The sequence below is a fragment of the Egretta garzetta genome, unplaced genomic scaffold (genome assembly GCF_000687185.1).
Source record: "Egretta garzetta isolate BGI_Z169 unplaced genomic scaffold, ASM68718v1 scaffold118, whole genome shotgun sequence".
NCBI lineage: Eukaryota > Metazoa > Chordata > Aves > Pelecaniformes > Ardeidae > Egretta > Egretta garzetta.
This window is the reverse complement of record NW_009260484.1, coordinates 2,273,151-2,295,939: the sequence shown is the minus strand read 5'-3', so window position 1 is coordinate 2,295,939 and position 22,789 is coordinate 2,273,151. Positions and strand designations below refer to the sequence as shown.

The 22,789-nt window shown below is 41.8% G+C and overlaps 1 protein-coding gene across 3 annotated transcripts in view; it reads right to left on the bottom strand.

Moving 5' to 3' along the window:
- Positions 1–17,658: 17,658 nt before the first annotated feature.
- The window catches only part of SIPA1L2 (signal induced proliferation associated 1 like 2), a 118,570-nt gene continuing 113,439 nt past the window's right edge, over positions 17,659–22,789 (bottom strand). For all 3 annotated transcript variants that reach the window (XM_035899716.1, XM_035899718.1, XM_035899717.1), the window contains 3 exons: positions 21,272–21,395; positions 19,507–19,588; positions 17,659–18,625 (listed from right to left, as the gene is read on the bottom strand). In XM_035899716.1, the coding sequence (XP_035755609.1) occupies positions 18,479–18,625; positions 19,507–19,588; positions 21,272–21,395 (353 nt within the window). In that variant the 3' untranslated portion in view covers positions 17,659–18,478. The remainder of the gene's footprint in view (positions 18,626–19,506; positions 19,589–21,271; positions 21,396–22,789) is intronic.

The window sequence follows — 22,789 nt, the reverse complement described above, 5'->3', positions numbered from 1 at the left end:
CGGCCGCCTGGCCTCCCCCCCCATGCCCCCTGGCTGGGCTCCTCTCTTCGGGGGCAGCACGTTGGCAGCTGTGCCCTGCCACAGCAAAGGCTGCTACCTCTGACAGGCAACCCAGATGCTCAAACCACATCCCAGCTGCCTGCAAGGTTTGAGAGGTGTGGGCAGGCTTAGCTCCCTCTCCATCCTTCACCACCCCTTGTACCTGCAGGTGCCGAAACCTGCACCTCGCAATGGCCGCGTTCACTTATTATTTTGGGATGCTGCCAACTTTGCAGAAGGTTAATGGAGGAAAATAACATCCATAGCAGTTTATAAGTGAGCTAATTCTAAAACAGATTTTTGTGGGTGAAGACAAGGTATATCTGTAGATCAGCATCTCTCCAGATGCCAAATTCTAACCATCTGCTATTGGCAATGACAGAAAATAGATATCAGCAACCCCCAGGCTGTACTATTTAAAACAAAACTTAGGAAACTGAAGGGCAAAGCACCTCACAAAGCTCTTGCTTTATTTGAGTTTTTATGTTTCCAGTACCAGGCAGAAGAATGACATGAAAACCTGTCAGTGAAAAGTTACCTGGATATTTATTTTTAAAGAAATGCAAGTCAAGCTAGTGAATGTGTTGTATTTGCTGGAATATAGATATTATTCCAGGGCACTGTCATGTAGATTTGAATCTTTTTATTGCAGCCCACTGGCTCTTTTCAACAGCCTTTGAGTTACCTCCATAGCTATGCACTAAGTGCCGGGCAGCCATGCCACGCCACGCCAACCCCGAACAGGAGGTGCTTCCACGTGAGTGGTGGCAAAACCCTGGTGTGGTCTACAGGGCTATCGCTGTCGCAGAGACGTCTGAGGACAGAGGCCACAGGGCTGAAGTAGAGAACTGGAGAGGAGCTCTTCAGGCTGGCAGTGCAGATGACCAAAAAAAGAAAAAAGAAGAGAAGAAAAAAAAAATAAAAGGATACTTGTGAACTGTGTATCACTAAGCACTTAACAACTTGCCCTCCCCCCCCCCCCCCCCCAACACATACATACACACTCTTTTAAGATACTCAACAGCATGCTGTATTTTTCTGTAGTTGTCAGATCCCATTGAAGATTACAAGTAGCTTTATTAATGTATTATTACTGCTATTATTCAAGCAATTCCTTCTTTAGAAGTTATGAAATATGGAGCATGAATAGAATCTGAATAAGCACATATTTTCTTTGTTATGTTAATGGCCTGGCTGAAGTCCACCAAAACAGGCTTGTTATGTGCAGCTGACTGTTTTGTTTCAAACCTCTGGATATACACACAGGCTGCAAAGAGGGTGCTCAGCACAGATCTGTTCATCTGATGCTACCTCAGCCAGGGCAAGAGCCCTGTTTTTTAACCAAGACATTCTTACACTAATAAAAATAATTTCATAAGTGACACTTGGAGAAAAATTCTCCTAGCAATAGGCAATGCGAGAGGCGTCTTTGGGCTCCTCCTATAGAATAGCATATTTCTTATGTTTATCAAAGCCTAATCCAGTGACAAGAGATGATTCAGTGAAGTTACAGGATCACATGGATGGGCCAGTTACTCTAATAAGTTCTAGTTTTTCTGATGTGAAAATTTGCCCAGTCAACAAAAACAGAGGTAAAGCACAAGCTAAAGAGATGGGTGAAATTTCTAAAGGTTGACCACTAAATCCTTTCAAGGTATGCCCACCACCTTGGTTTAGGAAAACTGCTGTAAATAGAATTTCCTCCAAGATTCACAGCATTTTTGGCCTGATCTGAATAACACAGCACTGCGAATAGTCTCAATTTTCCACCTCCCATTTTGGTGTCCTTGCAGTTTATCCCCTCACCTGCTCAGCATCCAGGACTATAATCATGTTTTCTCAGACCCCAAGCTCTTAGGAATCTGGGAAAAGACCATCATGAACAATTTTTTCCCCAACAGGGAGCTGGGCAGACTGTACAGCTGAGCCTCATGAGATGCTGGAACACCTGGAAATGGACGACACGTAAGGTGGCCAAAATAATATAACTGCCCTTCAGTCTTTGAAAAATTCCAGGAGGAAGTGAAATAGTTTCCTGGCAAGGCCTTTTCATCCACAAAGTAGTCCCGTGAACCCCGGGCATCTGCCATAACCCTGGCAATTTGCTTTGGAAGAAATTCTCATGAGCTCACTGCATCCAGTCAGATTAGTAAGAGAAGCCACTCCAGGTAATCTCTCTTGACGCATGTAGTGTTCACCTCTTCAGATGCACTTACAATGAACCATCATAAACACCTGATCAGAGCCTCTGGTTCCCAGTGCTATGGGAATTTAGACTGGTAAACACACCAGCAGCCTTTGCTTCTGTTTTGTTTTACTGGCAGGGTTTGGGAGCTTGCGAGGGCACCCCCCCTGCCAGCCCTGACACAGCAGCACCATGCACAGTCACGCAGGACACGTGGGGCTTGAGCAGCCAGGGAATGAGTTCCCTCGCTCCGTGCAATGAGCACGTTTCACGTCTGAGCTGGACGAAGCACATTTGGCTTGAGTCTCCTGTCTGTAACTCAGCCTTTTGCCTCTCTTTCAACACTGACAACAGAAGTGCCTGCTAGCATCAGCTGTGGTGTTAATACCTTTTTAGAGACATTTCTAAGTACCTAATTAGAGTATGACAACATACTACCTCACCACATCTAGGCTACCAAAAACCTGCTGCTTTCTTTACCCCCTGCAGCTCAGGGAGGAGTGCAGGGAGTGGGGCAGGGAGGAGGAGGGAGGACTCCTGCTGTAAACCTGTGAGGTACAACCAAAGCCCTGAAGCCTCCTCTTTCCCCGTCCTTTACTTTATTCTTAAGCCAGAAGTAGTTACTGTCTTTCTGAGCACAGTGTTAAGTCATCAAAGATGTTGTGCCTGCCAAATTGCTCACTGAAGATGGAGTTCCTTTGAGCGGTGCTCCTCTGGAGCCACTGCCTCCTCAAAGTGCAATGCTGACACTACACCAGGTAACCAAACAGCAGAACTAGTTCCCAAGGATTTTCAGACTGTGGGAAACTGGCATCTGACCGTGATTTTGTACCCCTGTGTAAATCAATGGTAATGTCTGACGGTGAGTGACCGTAGATCTGGGCTCACGAATGGAGACGTTCCACCTCGGCTCCTAAGAGGAGCAGGAGCAACCCCTCGAGCTATAAAAGTGCAAACCATTTGATGAGTTCTCCCATACAAAAGCTTCAGAAGGCATAAATACAGACCTGCAATTTCACTCTGGGGCTGGCCAGAACCCATGAGCTCAAGGGAGGCGCCTGGAAGTAAGCAACGAGGGAGAGGAGGAGTGAACCCATGTTAGACCTTTCACTCCCAGCAGATGCCATCTGCTGAGCCAAGGCTGCTGCTTCACCTGCTGCATCCTGCCTGCCTGCCTGCCTGCCCTCTTCTTCTTGCGAGATCCCAGGCTGGAGCTTGCAGCGGCAAGCAAAACTCTGTCTGAGCCATCCTGTGGGTGAGAAGCTTTTTTCAAGGGAGTTGTCCTACTCAGGGAAGCTGGCAGTCCGTAAATCACAAGGCTAATGTTCATTGTAAATTAAGGCAGAATCAGCCAGGCGGAAAACTCCAGTGGCTGAACATGTCACGCATTATGAATAGGAGTATTTGCCTTGTACAACATGAAATAACCAAGAAACAACAGGACATCCCTTACATTGTGGCTACAGAGATTCCCTCCACGCACCTGGAGGAAGCACGCGCTGTAATAGTATCATATATTTTATGATCAATGCTTAGGCTTCAAAGACAAATTCAGCTCCTTTTTCTTGGCTGCTCTCGGGTGAAATTGAGTTTGTGTTGTTCACTTCCCGCACTGGAGAGGGAACAAAGCTTTATGCATTGTTCATCTTTTATCAGTGTGGAAGAGAAATAAACAGATTTCAATTTAACAATTTCCCTGGCTCCACTTCATATTGAAGTGCCATTGAGCCTGCTAACAGATTGGGACTTAAGGACATACTTAGACCAGTGGAACCACCCAAATCTGACTCAAGGCTTTTTCAAGGTCAAGAGAGAGCCCTAAGGAGCAGGCTTGGAGCAGGACGTCAGCTGAATACATGGTGGGGATGGCAGTGGCTCTGGCTTCCAGGACAGTCTCCTCATCTTCTGCTCAATTTTAACCCAATTCCCTCTCCCAGGTCTGGCTGTCCAGGGCTCTGGCACGAACAGAGGAAACACTGAGACAACACTCATTTTAAGACCATCGCTACCCCAGCCGTCTGCAGCTTGAAGCAGCAGAAATCAGCTGCTGCAGAGCAAGGTTTACCTCCGGAAACAAGTCAGATGTCTCAGATTCATGTGCTGTGTCACTGTTTTTTCATTCATAAACCAAAAACTGGTCTGCCTTCATGCACAGTGATGGTGCTTGAGTCACATCTGGCCGTGGCAATCTGCATGTTGGGCGCTCCTGGGAGGTGTAATAGCCTGCTCCACCAGGGATGGAAAGACTCTGGGGACAAGCAACCAATGTAAAAACACATTGGCCGAGAGCTCCAGGAGGAATAACCAAGAAGAGCCTGTCACTCCCATGCTCTCCATCGCCTCCCTGTTGCTGTAGCTGCACTCAACGTCCCTCAAGCCCCCACCTTCTATTTTTTAAAAAGCTCTGGACGTTCACAGCCAACTGCCTTTGAAGCTCCCCTGACCTTCCCATGCAGGCACAGCTCTTGCTGGTGTCTGAAATGATGAAGTCAGTGGTCTGCAGTGTGAGCAGCCAGGTCAGAAGTCTTCACTGCAGCAGTTCTACTTAAGTGTTAGGAAAATGCCATTCCTGACAGGAAAATATCATTCTTCCTCATTCTCCTTCACTTGACAGTGGTGCCACTTACCCCAAGACTATCGATGAGCATTTTATAAGGCCTCAGGAGATGAAGTCACTCTATGAAAACCTGCACTCTTGAAATCTAAAAGGACATTTGATATATAGTTAGGGATTATTCTAAAACATACATGTCTGGTCCCAAACCTAGTCTCGGAAAACTCTCTTATTCCTTCCCTAAAGCATAAGAACCAGATATAGACTGGAAGTCAGGGACAGCATGGCTTCCCATTCTGAAAACAGGTCTCTTCTGCCATGGGACTAGCAGTGTGTATTTGTACTTAACAACAGAATCTGTTTTTTTCTGCATTGGGAACTCAAAATATAGTATTCAGGCTTCAACTGGTTTGGTTTTCTTCCGCAGCGGTGCCTGAAACAGCTTTCTGAAAAAGGGAAATGGTCATTTTCTCAGTGATAATCAAAGAAATTAACGATTTCAATGAGACACTGTGACTTTGACTGTCATTTGTGTATAATGAGGCAAGCAATACCAACAGCGTGTCTTCTGCTTTCTGTGTGTCAACATATTCACCTATATATCTTATATCTCTTAAACACAGTTATTTAGAAAATCTGTGAAAAAAGAGTGTGGCCAAAAAAATGAAATGTGGTTTAATCCTAATAACTCCTTGATAACCTTACATAATTCTTATCACAATTTCTCCACTCATGCTTTCTCAGGCTCCTTATCCTTGCAGGCTGGAGGTCAGGTTGCACCCAGAACGGCAGATTCTTCTCTGATAGCGTGTCCAATATGAGGGAGATTCCCTGCCTTCAGCAAGTTTTTTAAATGAGATTATTGATTTCACTTTGCAAGCGAATCAAAGTAGATCACCTGACCGAGAGTGCTGGGATTTCATTTGAGGGGTAAGGACAAAAGGTGAAGGTTTTTCTGTGGAGCGATGAGCAGAACAAGCAAAGAAAGACTCCTCCAGTTTTGAAACTCCCAACTCTGCCTTGGCCATTACCAGAGAAAATGGAGAGCAACAGAAACCCAGTTCTTTTAGAAGCTCGTTGAATTGTGGTTGCTAAAAGTGATGTAAGATCTTCCCTAAGACATTCACCTAATACAGGATTACCTTCTCTACATTGGTTATCAGACCTAGGCACTGAAACCTTTAAGTGCAAAAGGGCCTTCATCTCTGAGTCTGTGGAGCACACGGAAGGAAGGCCAAATGATCTGAAACACAGGGTAGCCCCAAAAAGAGATTCTCCTGCGAGGTTTGACATGTAAACTGTTGCACTATCGCATAACATCACTGTTCCTAAACCCTGCCCTGGGTAAGCTACTGGAGAAATAGGTGTAAAAGAAGGAATACTTACAGGCCAAGGGTAGTCTTGCAAAAAGCAAATAATTTTTGAGAAACAAATACGGTCTCTTTGCAGGTCCCTTCACACACAGTGTTCCGAAAGTCGCTGTTGGATTATGGGTCATTTGTACCCCTGAAGCCAGTGCCTGGCACCAGTACATTCACCCCTGGGATAAGGGGCTCTGCCAGCAAAACCAAAGAAAGATGCTCTGCCCTCTGGTTTCTGGAGGGAGTGACGGAACTCCAGTCTTCACAGAGCTGGGCTAGTTCCCCTGCTACAGCTCCAGTTTACATCAAAGGCATGATGATCTCTCCTGCCAGATTGTGAAGGCAGCGTCTTCCGACGCCTGTTTCTGTTTAGGGAATAAAGGTACGTAGCTGTCTCCAGGCTCTTTAGAATAAGGAGACTAAACTCAGCCAGTGCAGCAGCGTGGCCTGCCCCAAGCAAAGCCCCATGTTAGTAAGTCAAAATAATGCCATTCCCAGCCAAACTCTTCCTTCAACCTCTCTGCAGATGAGTAGCTAAAGCGCTCCAGCCTCCTGGGATTCAAATCTACAGCACGTGTCCCAGGCTGCAGCGAGGGAGCCCAGGGCAGGTACAGGGAGAGGCAAGCAGAGCTGTTGCTCTTTCAGCTACCCTGGCTCCTTGGATCCTGGCCCTGCTCCCCGGCACAATTTCCATTACCTTGAAGAACGATCCAAACAACTCCAGTAGCATGATCAAACAAGCATGAAAAAGATCCAGAGGTGTTTCGGAACGTTGGTGCCACGGAGGCGTAAGTGTACTGATGTATCTCAGTCATCCCCGTTCTCCCCTGCCTCCCGCGCAGCCAGTGGTGATGCTGGAGGGGCTCTGGGCACCGGCTCCCCTTGCAGTAACAGAGAAAGCACAACTCCCCTTAACACACTTTCTACAATTGCTATATTTGGCCACTGACAGCCCCCTTCGGGGAGAATCATAGAATCGATTAGGTTGGAAAAGACCTTTAAGATCATCAAGTCCAACCGTTAACCTAACACTGCCATCCCACCACTAAACCATGTCCCTAGGCACCTCGTCTGCCCGTCTTTTAAATACATCCAGGGGTGGGGACTCAACCACTTCCCTGGGCAGCCTGTTCCAATGCTTGACAACCCTTTTGGTGAAAAATTTTTCCTAATGTCCAACCTAAACCTCCCCTGGCACAACTTGTGGCCATAAAGGGGCAAACCCAGAAACGTTTCACTGTTTGACATTGCTGTGTGAAAGAAATAACATCCTCTGGAACCAGAGGAGTTAATTTCCACACACAGTTATTTGGGTTTGTATATTATTGCTTAGAAACTTTCATCTGTGGAGTGTAAGACACAGACACAGGAAAAATCCCTGTTATTGCCTACTTTTTTGTTTGATGATGCTTCTGCGTTGCTGCTAATACCATTTATGAACTGATCGTAATATTGAATTCATGTATTGGTTACTTGAATCACGTAAGCATATTGCGTTTCCTTACAAGTACCCAGAAAACATTTCTATTCAGATAATCCTTTATGGCCTTAATGTTTGAGGATCAATTTGTCTCACAAGATGAAACAGAGGTCAAAAATTCAATGCAATGTGACAACACTCTGTTATTCCACTTATTATTATGGCAACATGCAGTGGTACCACAAGTGTTAAGACTTGCATAAACATTCCAATTTTAAAGCTTATTGTCAGAGATCTGCAGCTCAGTCAGAGAGATTTGCTGTAGGCAGAACTTGTCATACAAATATTCAGCCTAGCACTAATTTTCTTTAACATGTTTTAACATCTTCCAAAACAAACAAACAAAGACTTCAGAACTTTTAAAAACACAGTTCTCCGTTGCTTGATGAAAACACAGGACTTGATTCAACAGTGAGCAGCTCTAGTTTGAAGCTAATAGAAAGTATAATAACATTAAGTGAATTGAGTTACTCTAGAAGTAAACTAGAATAACACACTGGCAGGTCAGGCTCAAAGTCTCTTTGATTACTAGATACTCTATTAAAGCCTCTGCTAGATTCTACTTTAACACCAGCTTGAAGCCAGCTGAACTCTGCTCCTCATAATAACCTGTCCGAAATGGATAGAAATTCTGGGTTATAAAAATCTGTTTCCAGGTGATCATATATCTTTCACTGAAGCATCCAACAACCCTTCAAACATGTCTCAGCCAAGATAAGTTAGGGGAGTACATCTCACATCACCTGCTCTCATTTATTCAAAATGAAAAATCACCTCTGAGGGACAACACCTTGTGTAGAACACAAACCAGGACTGACTTCAAATAATCCAAACACTCTCTAGCCAAAGCACATCAGGATGTTTCTCATTTTGTTCAAGACATTCATAAACATTCACAAACATTCACTTAAACATTAAAGGCAACAAAAGCAATGAACAATGAAACCTCTGGAAAACAGACTATACTGCAGAACTCTACACCTGAGCTCCTTTTTCAGTGCTCTTCTCATGTTGAATAAAGAGAAAGAGGGCCTGATGGTGGGTGACTCACTTCAGAGAAGCTCCATGATATCGTCCAGCTGAACCACCCTCTGCAAACCCTTGTTGTCCTTCTCCAGCTATTAAGAAAATGTATGTTATGAATTCAGACGTAGGAGGCTTCATCTGGACAGATCTTCCTTGGGAATCTGTAGTAGAAAGACAAGTGAGGGGATTGCTACCCAGAACCCTTCTTGGATCTGCAGCAAATAGCAACAGCATGTTTGAAAGGTTATTTTCCTTTCAGCAACCACGCTCCTCTGGGGAGTTTCAGCTAATGGGGATCTCACAGAAGGTGTACATATGTGGTTTTGACTGCAACTTCTGCCCAACACCAACACTTTTGACTGTGTCTATCAGGACCATGTGTGCATCTGCAAATGTCTTTACCCTTGTCACCACCTCCATGGATGACATAAATAGCAAAGCATCTCCTGTCCTCAAACCATAGCCAGACAAAATCTCAGATGTAACAAAAAGAAAAAAATGTTGCTGCATCTCCAAAGGGCATTGGGATTGGTGGGAAAAGGAAGGAAAGTGGCAGAAACTACAGTTATGCTGCATACCCCCCGATGTATGGGGTAATTAACTGGACTAGTAAGGCTTCAACTGGAACATTGTGTTCCATTTTGGACTCCCAGTATGAGATGGGTGGTAACAAACTGGAGAGAGAGCAGCAGAGTACTGCTAAGATGGTCAGGAGCCTTAAACATCAGGCCAAAAAGGGGCAGCTCAGAGAGTTGGGCTTGTTTAAACTGATAAAGAAGAGACTAAGGGATTGTTTAATAGTAGTCTACAACTATTTGTAGGGTATTTACACACATGGAACAGCCAAAATCTTGGTACTGCCAGAAGATAACAAGGGGCAACAACCACAGATTGTGGCTTGGGGGGACACTAGGAAAAAAAAAAACTTTACTGGAGGATAATACGGGGTACCCTGGGAAGGTTGTGTGGAATCGCCGTCCTTTGAGGTTTGTAAGACTTGGCTAGACAAAGCCATACCTAACCAGGTATCATGGCAGTGCTCGTTCAGGAACTTGGACAGGATGGCCTCCAGACGTTCCTTCCAGCCAACATTTCTGTCACAAACTCTAAGTCCTGTTAACTGACAGTAACTGAAACGGGGAGGAATGCATATGCATGTATGAAAGATGGCGTCTGAACCCTGCACATCCATACAAGCCAAATGAAGAAAATGCACTTAGAGATGAAAGAGAGTGTTTACTTTTCTGACAACATTGCCTCAGTAAGTTTAAGGTCATCAGATAATTTGAAGCGAACAAAAAGCAGCCTCACTAAAAAATCAGAGTTCTCCATATTTCCTGCTCAGAGCTGGAATATAATGCCCCAGACATAGCAGGTTCATAGAGGAGGGCTTTTTTTAGACAATACAATACCTTATACATACTGGGGGTTAAATGTACTTTCAAAGGGATAGCTCTTCAGCTCTACAGTTGACTGCTTTGGATACCAGAAAAGGTACTTCATGCACATTGAACATAAACCCTATGGTTCCTTCCAAGATAATCTAGGAACTCTGAACCTATTTGTTTGCCACTAGGTACAGTTCCACGATCAACTTTTGAATCATCTTAGGGCTTCTGTGATAGTCTGTGGAAAAATAAAACCACTAAGAAAAAAAAAAAAGAATCCTATTTAGCCGGTGAAGACCAGCTGGCCGAGGAATATAGTTTTCCTTCAAAATATCTGACGTTTCTTTTGCTGCTTCTCCCTGTAGATGACTTTAATGAGCTTAAGCTGTTTACATTTTTTCGAACCCACTTTATTTCCTGCATTTCCAGCTGCAATGCACAGTCTGTGCTCAGCACTGGTACCGCCAGATTTTCCAGAGTTATCATTATATGACCACAAGCAAATGTTTCAAAACCACTTAGGTAAGTGGGAAGGATAGAGAGCATTGCTTGTATTTGTTTGTTCCCCGTTTGCCACATGCGTGTTGTGTGTTAGGGTGGTTTAAAAGGCTCCAGGAGGACAGCGGAAGGGCAGGCTGCTTTACTCCGGCATGCAAGTGAGCAGCTTGCTGTGGCACTTGGGGCAGGAAAAGCCACAGGAGGAAGGGGGGACACAGAGAGCAGGGAGCCTGCAGGCTCGCTGGAGACTCCCAAAAGGAACGGGAGATTTGCCTGTAACAAAAGGACTCACAAATAACCTGCAGGACACTTTCCTCCGGTGTCAGATGGGACCATGGAATCTGGGAAGCTGCTCAAAGCTCCGCAGTATGAGCAAGAGGAAAAAGCCAGCCCTGATGGGCAGGGGGCAAAGATATGGTTGCGAACACTAGGAAGAAAATCTGTCTCCATCAGAAGATCAGAGTATCTCTGTCAGCAATTACCTTGCTCTCATCTGTATTCTCATCAAATCGAGCATTAGAGACTGGAAGCCCTTTTGATATTTCAGGCATAGGCCCTTCAAGGCAAAGGTGCGGGTACATCTGCAACTCTGATGCCTCTGAGCACCTCAGCTTCCCCTCAGCCCAGCTCAGCAATCTCACGCTCATTCATGCCACTGACTAACGGGTGCATACCAGTAACAATAAGTGAGCATTTCCACATCGCTTTAAAAAAATGCAGCTTGGGTATTTCTGAGAACTTTCCCGGAGATGAAGAATCATGATTTTTATGGAGGGAATTTGTAACATTTCTTGTAAAACATATGGACAAGTCATTATTGCCGTATTGCTAGCCATTCACTGCATTGTGGTTTGCTGTCTGCATGGCTTGACAGAGAACCTGTGGTGCGTTTGGGAATTACATGCTGGCCTGTTAAATATGCAAGCCTAGTTACTTCGCTCTTTTTCTCTCTAAGAGGATTATTAAAGCATCTCTATGATGTTATAAAAACATTTTAGAAGGATGCTCATCTGTGCTAGTCTGAAGATTGATTTTTCTCCTTAGGTTTCTTTCAGAGTCTCTTTTATTTCAATTGCTTGGTTTATAACAAAAATAAAAAACCAGCAGCTGAACAACTCTGGGTTGCTCTGCAATAACGAATGAGGACAGACTGGGAAGGAAGGTACAGACTCACTGTCTTAGCAAGAATTCACACTTCAAGAATCCAAGAGGATTTAATACATGAACCTTAATAAGGCTATTTACCGATGATGAAACTCTCCTGTCAGCATCCCTTTAAAGTTTCTCCGTATAAATATCAACAATCTTGCCGGACAATTGGCGAGACGTTAGGAGGCTTAACTGCATGCTGTGCTGTGAAGCTATCTAGTTTTAAAGAGCAAATGACTCATTTAATAGATATGGTTCTGTTGAAAGAACATTCTTCGGAGCTTAGTAAGAGGTTTAAACCACATTAAGATTAGAAATCAATGAGCCAGAAAATGTGGACTAGCGAGGGCATGGTTAATAAAGACAGACTTCAATTTTATTTTCATATCCTGTTTTTGGCCTAATCACTTGACCTCATTTTTAAACATGGTCTGGATATAATTCACCATTCCACACACAGAGACTGACTCTTTTCCCCAGTTTTACTCTCTTCAGTAATTTCAATGATATTAAACCTGATTTACATCAGGGGAATTGAATACATTTGCTGATATTTTTTGAGAAATCAGCCACCCAGCCCACAAAGCACAGCCCAATTTAATGGTACCATTTGGTGCTTTTCTGGCTTAATGATACACAGCTTCAGCTGGCTATGTTACACTCAAATACATAGGAATGAGCCCTTTGCTTGCGTTCTCCCTTGAATGGCAGAGTTCTCATTCCTCATTGTCCAAGCCAATGTGGACTGGAACTAATAGAATGGCATTTCCCTCATTGGAAACAAGGTTGTTTCTGGTCCCTATGCAGACTGAAAGCATGTTGAAGAAATTTTTATCTTAATTAGTGACTATGTTTAAGATCCCCTACTCATACACAAGCATTTTGGCAAACAGGCTTTGGATTGTTCAAGCTCTGAGCCACCCAGAAGTTCCTTTTTAAGCTTCCCTCAGGAGAAGGCTCAGAAAAGAACAAGGTAGGATATTTTTATACCTTTAAACTGTATTTCCTACAAAATGAAGACATTTGAAGGAGCTTTTTGGTTTGTGCTTATTTTTACTGAGCCCCCTACTGAGAAACTCAGCTCTTAGCAAAGGAAGGGAAGACCAAGAACCTGGGAGCTGTGTGGCAGAAGACACTCAGCCTTGAGCACGAACAGCTTAAAGTTGCACTACTGTGGAATATACTTCTGTAGCACTGTTCTTACACACAAGAGAAAAATTTCCTGTTGAAAAGAAACACTGCATCTTGGGTTTGTGAAAGGAGCATCCATCATCTTGAATAGAATGTCTATATAGAGGGAGAAACACAGCACTGATGAGAATGCAAATATCTCAGGTTTCCATAAAAAGTTCTTCAGAACATGTTATCTATCAAAGTTATGCCTGAGCTGAAAGCAAGACTACACTGTTAGTGGTAAAGAGAACCTCAGTTGGCAAGACCAGTATTTACTACTGGACAACCCTAGGGTCACTTATTTATTCTATTGGTAACAGCTTCGGTCACGCAAATAGTCACACACTTTCATCGATTTCAAAATAGGAAACAAAGATGAAAAGGAGCAAGCTTCTACACTTTAAATTGGGTTCAGGATAACCAAGCCCCACTGCTTAAGATATTCAGTCATAACTATCCAAGTACTGCAGACCTTCTCCCAGATGCCTGGTCAGGGTTAACTCATGACAAATGTTTTTCCTGAGGTATTCTCACAATTGCTTTCCGGGTTCCAAACAGTGGATTTACAAAAGATAAACAACTTACATGACAATTTCCTATTTTAGTAAAGTTCTAGTCTCTGGACATAGAGTCCTCTGTCATCAATAAAAGCACAACTCATATATTGCCCATGATTATTACCGGTGCCCTTCACATATCCCACTTGCTGACATGGCAAGGTTTTGTCTCTTACTCGCCATCATCTCTCCTCAGATCTATTTTAAACACCTCCGGCTGATGTCTGGACACAAGGACACCTGAACTGGTATCAACAGCATATTCAAGAATTTTTTTTTTTTTTTTTTTTTTTTATGACATTGGTCAGAAAATGCCCACCTGCTGTTTTTCAGCTTGATGTTTTGCTATTGTACAGCAAGAATAAAAAAACCAAACCAAACAAAATACCCAAAAATATTTATAGTCTTTCTGCAAAACTAACGCATTTGTGTTATTTGCCTGTCAGCCCCAGTTTGTTCCAACAAGGACAAGGTCAATATGACTATTACTAGATTAACTCTGTGATGCTATATAGCAAAGAAGCCTTTAAATATTGATGCTTAGCAAAGGAAAAAGGCTCACGATAAAAAAATGGAACAAAGGACATAAAATTGTTTCCCTAAAGAAGTCAATAAAATAAATAGGATTCCAACACTGATATGTTTGAAATCTTCCAGGGGTTTCTAACGTGGAAGGCTATGAGCAATCTGGCATCTTTATTCTATTTTCTGGTCCTGCTGTGTCCCTATAAGTTGGCGCAACAGCCAGCAATGTTGGTTGCCTGTCTGACCCCCCCCCCTTTTTTTTTAAAAAAATTGCTTCCCTGGTGAAGGTTTTGGAAATCTGCTGGATACAGTTATTTTGGAAATACACATTCTTGCCTGGTTGCTTTACCCATGACTCAAAAACTGATGCAGCAAGCCAGTACTTTGGTAAGACAGCCAATGACTTCAGAGTCTGCAAAATAGCAGAGATTTACATTTGCAAGGCTGGGTGGGACCAATCCTACCCGCCTCACTTTCTGTTCTGCAGCCACCATGGAGAACAATGTGGGAGCAAAGACTGCAAAATGTTTAGGCCCTGCCTCTCTATGGCTTTGTCTAAACCCAGACAGACTTGTCCCTGGCTGTCCAGACCAGGGATCTATTGCAGAAATTTTCCTCCTGGCTCATGTGCCATTGGATTCTTCTTGTGAGAAAAGCAAGGGAACATGGTGAGGGAGTGAAATAAAGGAAGTGTGAGGAATTGAATGAAAAATACAAGCTGTGTGCACAGAGAAAAGAGCTGAGATTAAGCTTTATATTCTTGGCAAATTTATTTCCAGGATTGCTAAAGAATACCTTTCCCTCTCCATTTGCATAATCTGCTCCCAAACATGAAGAAGCAAGATTTTGTTTGCTTTTGAGTTGAAAGACATTTGTTTTCTTCTAGTCTTTGCTGTGGAAGGGAGAAGCTGGGGTGAAGAATAACTTGTTTGGGCAATAACTAATGGTTCTGATGATTTGAAATCATACAACAACAACTCCTAAGTTTCACTGAATTTCTTAGATATTAGAATCAGACAGCACAGAGAGCTCAAGAAATGCTGCAACAACAACATAATGCACACAGCAACTCTGCTTTTCTTTTCCAAACTGAAAAATTGTTTTTTATAAGCAACGGCCCCTACAATAAGCTGTTATTTCATATATTTTTAATGTCTTTTCCCACGTAAAGGGATTTTGGCCACAAAGATGAATTAATTTTAGAATTTGTATTTAATAATATGCAGAGGATGTATAAAGCTTCTGCATAAAGCTGTCACATGCCTAAACCACAGTATGACTACACTCTCAGGAACAGGAAAAAATACCAATAAATATCGCTTATGTTTGCAATAGTGGTCTCAGAAAAAACTATACATAGCAAGACACAGTCCACATTGTGAGAAATGCCTTAGTAATTGATTCTTCAATTACTGTCAAAGTAATGTCTTCTTCAGTGAAGATCTACGTATAGATTAGGGTGCCACTTGTACAGCAGAAGCAGAGCATTTTGTAATTTTGCCATGATTTGCACTTGTCCCTTTTACAGAAGTAAACACCTGCTCACCTTGGCTCACGTGTTTGGTCTCTGCATCTCAGTACTTCACAGCACGGCCTGCTGTGCTGGGGAGACCTGGTTGACATTTAAAACACTTCCATATTACTGTTTTAATTCAGATCACAAATGCATCTTTGAAGAGAATTTCTCAATCATCCCCACTCACTCGGCTTTGGTTCATATGGATTGATTTTAAAGCACAGAGCTTCCAGACAAAGCTAAGCCAGAGCCCACTTAGCATATGATTTCAACCACTAAGAAGCATCCAGGCATGGGACTGGACAAGAGCGAGCCTGAAGGATCGCCTCCCACTCCCCAAACCCGGGTTAGCAACACACTAAATTTTCCTAGTGCTTCACACAAGTTTCTTATGCGGACTTAGCCTTTGCCTACACGTGTCTAAAGCAGGTATTTTTGTTAGCAAAATGTCTCTGAGAGGACTATTCTTAAAAATCAGTTAATTAAAATGTCAATTAAATGGTCTTTATCTATGCCAAAACTGTATTATAGGCTCTGATAAATATTGTATTTGCATGTCATTAAAATAGTAACAGCCAGACCAGAAACTTTCTCCCATAGTGAAAGTTACTTAAGGCAGCACCATGTGCCCCTGACACGACTGCTTTTGTCAGCAAAGGGAATAAGAGATTTGGAGACAAAGTTTTCCGTCACTTTTGGAAAGAAAATGCTTTCAATTGGATGGGAAAAGAAGGTAACTACTGAAAATCCTTTTTGTGCAGGTAAGTGTTTGTTTTCAGTAACTGAGAGATGAAGAGCTGAAATGAATATTGGACTATAAACTCTTACACAAACCTAGTATCGTCCCCTCAGAACAAGCCTGTTCTCAAGTTCATGTCAGTTAGCATGGCTTTTCAAAGTCAACAAACCAATTCTCACAGAAACCTGTTCACCGACAAATTGCCCAAGTTGTCCAGCACCACTGTTTGGCAAGGTCTCCAGCCAGATGGGTTTGCTAATGACTCCTGTTTAAATCAGAACCTAGTGCAACACATGACTGCCATGTTTAATTACTCTGTGAGTTAATACAGCTCAATGGATATTGTTTGGTATGTAAGAGAGTTTTTGATGAAAAGTACAAAGACAAAATAGTCTTTTCCATTTGAATGTAAGGATACCAAAGCCTTGTTTCTCTGCCCATGTATAACGTTTCCTAAGAGGCATCACTCAGAACAATTATTATAGCAGGTACAGACATTTGTTCAACTTACAAAACATTTCTTAGCCAATATGCAGTAACAATGAATACAGAATTTTACTTTTATCAGCTGAATATATTTTTAACCATTCAACAATTTTCTGTCAGTTTGCCTGGACACATTCAGCTCCTGAAACTGGGATACAGCCACGATCTTGAACTTTTTTTCCCCTGCCTTCTCAGAAGGATAACATCAAATGTGCTCATTAGCTTCATTTCACTTTGCAAAACTGTACTTTTTTGGAGTAGACTTTCAGCTCAGTACTACACACAAAGCATCTCACATATGCTAACGCTGCAATCAAATTCTCGATTGCTGGCACAAGAAGATGATGAGCTATTTGCTGCTGCAATTAATGTAAAATAATAGAAGAAAACTAGACCTCTTTTGGGAACTTTGTTTAAGATGTGGTTATGGGTAAAGCAGTTTCTCTCCTAGGTCACTAATCAATGCCTGTGAACAGTCAAACCGGCTTTTGTCCCTTGACCTGTGAAGCTACCTCCTCAGTTATAGGACAGATGGGATGCACCAAAAGATCAACTTTGGTAGCGTTGACAGTCCCTCGATGGCAACAAGGAATCGTGAGTGTTCAGGGGGGCTGGACTGTCTCCAGACTGAGATCCTAGAGCGTGGGCTGCACAGAACCCTGAGCTATGACTGGCGACAGTGGTTATAGATAAACACATGATAAAATAATTCAGGTTTAGGTTTTTAACATTTATTAAAAAAGCAGGATGTATGTTCATTTCAAATTAAACAGTTAAAAATGTTAAAGCATACAAACAAATCAATTGTGTACTAGCAGCATCCAATTGTTAGAATTTTCTAGAACTCCTCAGTACGGTCTTGGCAAGCTAAAAATATTACAACTTGCAACCAACTGACCTCACCATAGTGCAGATAAAACAAACTTTATAAAAACAACAATTTAGGTTAAATAAGCTTAAATAAAGGTGTTAAATACAAGACACTTGATCAAAGCTTCTGTACAAAGATAAACAAATTTGGCATTGTACAATTGATTGGCTGGCTCACACCGTACATGATTTCAATAGTTAAGCAGTATAACTGTTTAGCTGAACATCAACTATACAAAAGTAACTGAAGTTGGGAGTGGGCTAACCCCAGTGAGCCATTTACAAGGCATGTGTATTTTTAGAAAATCAGAACACTGTTTATATTCAGGCACCATTTGTTCCTGCAAATAAATAATCTCTAATGTATCTGCATCCACACTAGTGTTAAACACATCAGTGCTAACATTTTATAAGCACAGCTTTGTGACTATTCACTATACCTCCATTGTTATTGCTATGACAATGTGGACCGTGGAAATAAAACTACTGTACATACAAAAAAATAGAGCACCTTTTAAACATTAAAGTATATGTCTGGTTATTCTTTTTATCTTACAATACTGAAGCCCAAGCTAATGTAAATTGCTTTAACATCTTCACCAGCGCACCTGAAATGCAGGAACTAAAACCCTAAATATTCCTCTTCAGGCAAGCCCCAGCCAGAGCATCTTCTAAAAATGTCTAAAATGACACTAAGGATTTTTTACATTCATCTGCACACAAACAAATATCTGCTATTCTCTGCTTTCTTCATATGAACTTAAAGACCGATTACCACAGTTCTCTCTCCTTCTCAAGTGAATAAAGCTGGATCGAGAATGTAGCAGAAACACCTAAAATGGATTGTGAACACAGTGAAATTATTACCCCGCTAATTCAAAAAAATACAGCTGTTACATTGTTCAGATAAGTATTTTCCAGGGGCCCAATCATTAGGATTTTTTGTCTATCGTATTGAAAAACCACTCTGTAAACTTCCTCAGTTGGGCAGCTGCTGTTTGAGACTCCTCCTGAAGCCTCATGTTATCTTGTCTCAGATGCTGTACCTCTGCTTGGAGCACTGCCTTGTCCTGTTTTTCCTGGGTAACAAAGATACGAGTTGAGCAAAGGGAGTAGTTGTGATGACAGCATTTATTTTCGGTGTTAATATTTCTGTGCAAGTCATACAGCTATATTTTGTTGAGCTCCCTAATCTATTGACAACTACTAACTGTAAGTTAATTCCCCAAATATGCTCCAACTACCTCATTCATTCTGAGAAGATATTGCAAGCTAAAAAGAAAACTGGATGCTACTTTAATACAAAAATTGTAGGAGTTTGCTCCACTTGACAAAAAAAATCAAGCACTAAAAGGATAAGAAGCTTTTAGCTATTACAAATCATATGTGAGAGCCCAAGTCATAAGGAATTGATTTCAAGTATACGTTAAGGAAGAAAAATATCTAGTTTCAAAATTTTCCCTTACTTGATTATTTTCTTATCAAAAGCAGTCTCATTTCCACCAGTTCTGGCATTGTCTGCAGCTCAGAAATGAGACAGCAAATGAGACACAAAGCAAGTCGCTGTTATGTGATCAAGATACCACAAGGCACCAAGGATGACAAATCTGGAGCGTTAACCTCTTTGCAATAGCGCCCGTGTCCATATCCCTATCCTTTGCTAAATCCAAGGTACTGGGACTGGTGATGCCGTGCCTCATTCTTTCTGGGGTACGACTGTAAGTACAACAGTTATTCTGGAGTAAAGACCCATAAACTAGTTAGCCCTGGGGCAGCTTGCTCACATACCCGTTCCCACAGGGCCTTCTGCACCTCAGGGTTCTGATCAGCTGCTGGGCTCTACCATTCATTAATTACACTATCTAGTTGAAATGATGTACTTTTTTAAGCCCTTGATGAACTCTGCATAAAATATAACTATTAAAACTGGAGAGCAAGAATATCACTAATGAGCTCTTACCTTTCTCAGGTCGGTTTGTAGTTGCCGGAGGATGACTTCTAGCTGGTTTACTTTTCCAGTCAGAGTACTTGGAGCGTGTTCCCTGTAAAGTAAACCACTACCTTCACTCTGGGTTAGTTAAAAACATTTTCTCCCCCAGCTATTGCAGAGTAACACTTTTAGCCATAGCAAAGGAAACAAATCAGCGCAGGCATAGTTAGGAAAACCCAGACAAACACGGCATCAGCAAAAGACCATTACTGGAACATAAACCCGTTGCTGCAATATCTGAAATATGACACTGGCTCTCATGCAAATCAGGCAGCAATTACCACGATTTTAAGAGGGAATTTTTTAGGAATTATTTGCACATACCCTCACAGCGCAAGTCAAACTTGCTGCTAAATGGAGTACGTTTGTTAACAAGCTGCTTTCTGATAAGGACTGTACTCATCTGAAGGGAGCTGCAGTAGCAATTATTGTAAACCAAAAGAGCCATTAAGAGTTGTTTTGTCTGGTCTGCAGTCCTGTCATTTCCAGTCAAAGATAAACCCATGGCTTTATGGAGACAAATATTTTGTTTAAAGGTCAAAACGTAAGAAATATTGCCACAGGTTAATCAAATGCATGACTGAAGGAAAGACTGAGAATAGCTTCTGTTTCCTGCCTGACAAGGACTGCTGTGGGAGACAGTTTCATATACATTACAGATGAAATTGGCCTTAATGTGAATCATTTTGTATAGAAGAGAGAAGCTGAAGAGAGAAGCTTTGCAGACAAAGCTGAATCATAGAATCACCTGCTTCATGCAAGTGCACATCTCTGACACATTTGCCGATGCTACAAGTGGAACTCCTGTAACAGCCTTTCGCAGTCCTTACTGATCACTAGGCTGGGGGAAGGTGTGGACTTAGAAGTCATTACAATAAATGTGCTTTACCATCTAAGTAAGTTAATTTGTGTAAAATTGATTCAAATTAAAATGTGATAGTCTAACAAGCCAGACGATTTTTCCCGCCATTTCCTGTTCTTCCATTCCTGCAGCCAAAGAGCAAAACTACTCAAAGATGTGTTTTTTCTCTTAAAGCACACTACGCGGAAGGTTATACTAGCAAATCTGTGTTTTAACAAGTATACTTGTTATAAGTCACAGCAGAGAAGACAGGGGAAAAGAAAACAACAAAAAACAGAAAAAAAAAGAGAATAATCTCTCCCAGAGCACTGGGATGAATTTGAAGAATTGGACACTTTGGCATAAAAGTTTCCTGCAGTCCCCAATTACAGGTTCTCTTGAGTAATCTACCTGTGTATAAATGAAAAATCATGGATTTGTCAGTAGCAAATAGTGAGTAGCAAAAGATAGGTAGGAACACCCGTTCCAAGGCCTGAGAAATTTGCTGCAGATCAGGTTATTGCATACTACAGAGTTGAGCTCCTGTTATTGGTTCTATTAAAATGAAAATAGAAATAAGTATAAAAAATTATTACTGTATAGGAGGAACACAGTGAAAAATATGCTTAGCCGAAAATCTGCATCTAACCGTATTCTGCATTAGAGGCCTATGCTAGTGTGAGAGCTTTCTCTGACTATACTAGAAATTTTCTAGATAGAACTGCTCAGAGTTTGATTCCAAGGAAAAACATTTTTCAAAATTAAGTAAAGACTTGATCAGTCAAGGTAACAGGTCCACCATCAAACAGCACTGAAAAATGCATACAGGCAATTTGACATGCAACATTATGAGAAAATATTTTCTTAAAATATTTTTCTTTAATTTTGACGTACCCAGTAGCCTCAAGGAAATCTTTTCCATCTGTGGGACTCTCATCCAAAGGTAACTCTTGTGTTCCTTCCAAGCCCTGAGCTTGCTGCATATCATTCAAGGTGCAAAAAGATGCTACTCTCTGATCTGTAAAAAAGTAATGTAAGGGTATGTTTTAAAGCTGAACATACATAAAAAATAAAAGTCTATATTACAGCCATTATCCTGGTTCAGTTAGAGAAATGGATGTAGGCTTCTACATCACAGCTTTGAAGATAATCAGCAGATGTAAAATATATCCCAACTAGTTGGCTTCCCCACATCTGCATCCAAAGGCAACCCCAAAGCAATTTTTTTTGTGTCTGTCAGCAGTGTAAGACAGATTTGCTTGGACCAGTTAATGCTGATAATAACAGTAAATTGGTCTTGATGAAATCTGCAGTAAACCATTTGAGAATTCGGGGCCGTAACCAATGACAATAATAATTCAGCAAAAAAGGTTTGCATTTTCCATGGACTTAAAGCCATCAGGTCCCTCAGAAATCCGCACTGTTCATTTCTTACTATTTTACTGTCTCAAGCATTTGCAGAACCTAATGGTAATCTGCATACTTGATAAACAATAAATTCACACTATTTTTATCAATTGAGTTTTTGTGAGAGATATATATTACTAAGGCACGCTATTATCTACATTGGATTCCACCAGAACATAATCTAACAAGCACAGATGTAATTACCTATGGATATACAGTGTGGTTGCCAAAATATATCAGTCACCACATAATAGAAGTATGCCATGCAGATCATCATTGCACAGAACAGGAGTAAATGATGCATTCATTAGGATTTAATTTGTCTTCTTTAAAAAAAAATAATCCATATTCTGTGGAGATTGATTTAACTTATTTCTGTCAAACAAAATCCATGTCTGTAGGCTTGTAGAAATTCTGGTGACAACATGCCTGCCTTGCCCTTTCTCCCCTTGCTCTGCCACCCCACAGGCCCGAAGCTTGCATCATCATGCAAACGTGCAAACACAGGAAATATTAAAGAAAGTTTACAAAAGGCAAAAGTCATCAATCCCAGACCATCACCTAGAAACGGCGTGTGATGACAGAACGGCCCAAATTCTTCATCTGAGTCAAAACCTGGAATAAGATTTAGAATGTTCCTATAAACAAGACAGTCCATCTCCACTGGAGCAGCTGTGGCCCTCACGTATGGCGCACACAGCGGAATACTCCCCAAGCAAGCCATGCTGGCTCTCATTCTCGGCCTTGCAATTGCCATTTTTACACACCACCGACATTACAGTAAAGCAGGAGGTGTCATGCCCCGTGTCTCTATTGGTAATATCCAGTATTGCGACACAGCCTGTCCATAAAAAGACAGCCCTCCAGACTCGAAGCACCCAAACAGTGAATACAGGCCAGGTCATTTTAACTAGGAAGGAAATTTTGGTTTAAAAGTTCTACCAAACAAAAATAGGAAATTGCCAAAGAGCTCTTTAAAGGGATTTTTTTAAATGAATAGTTTTA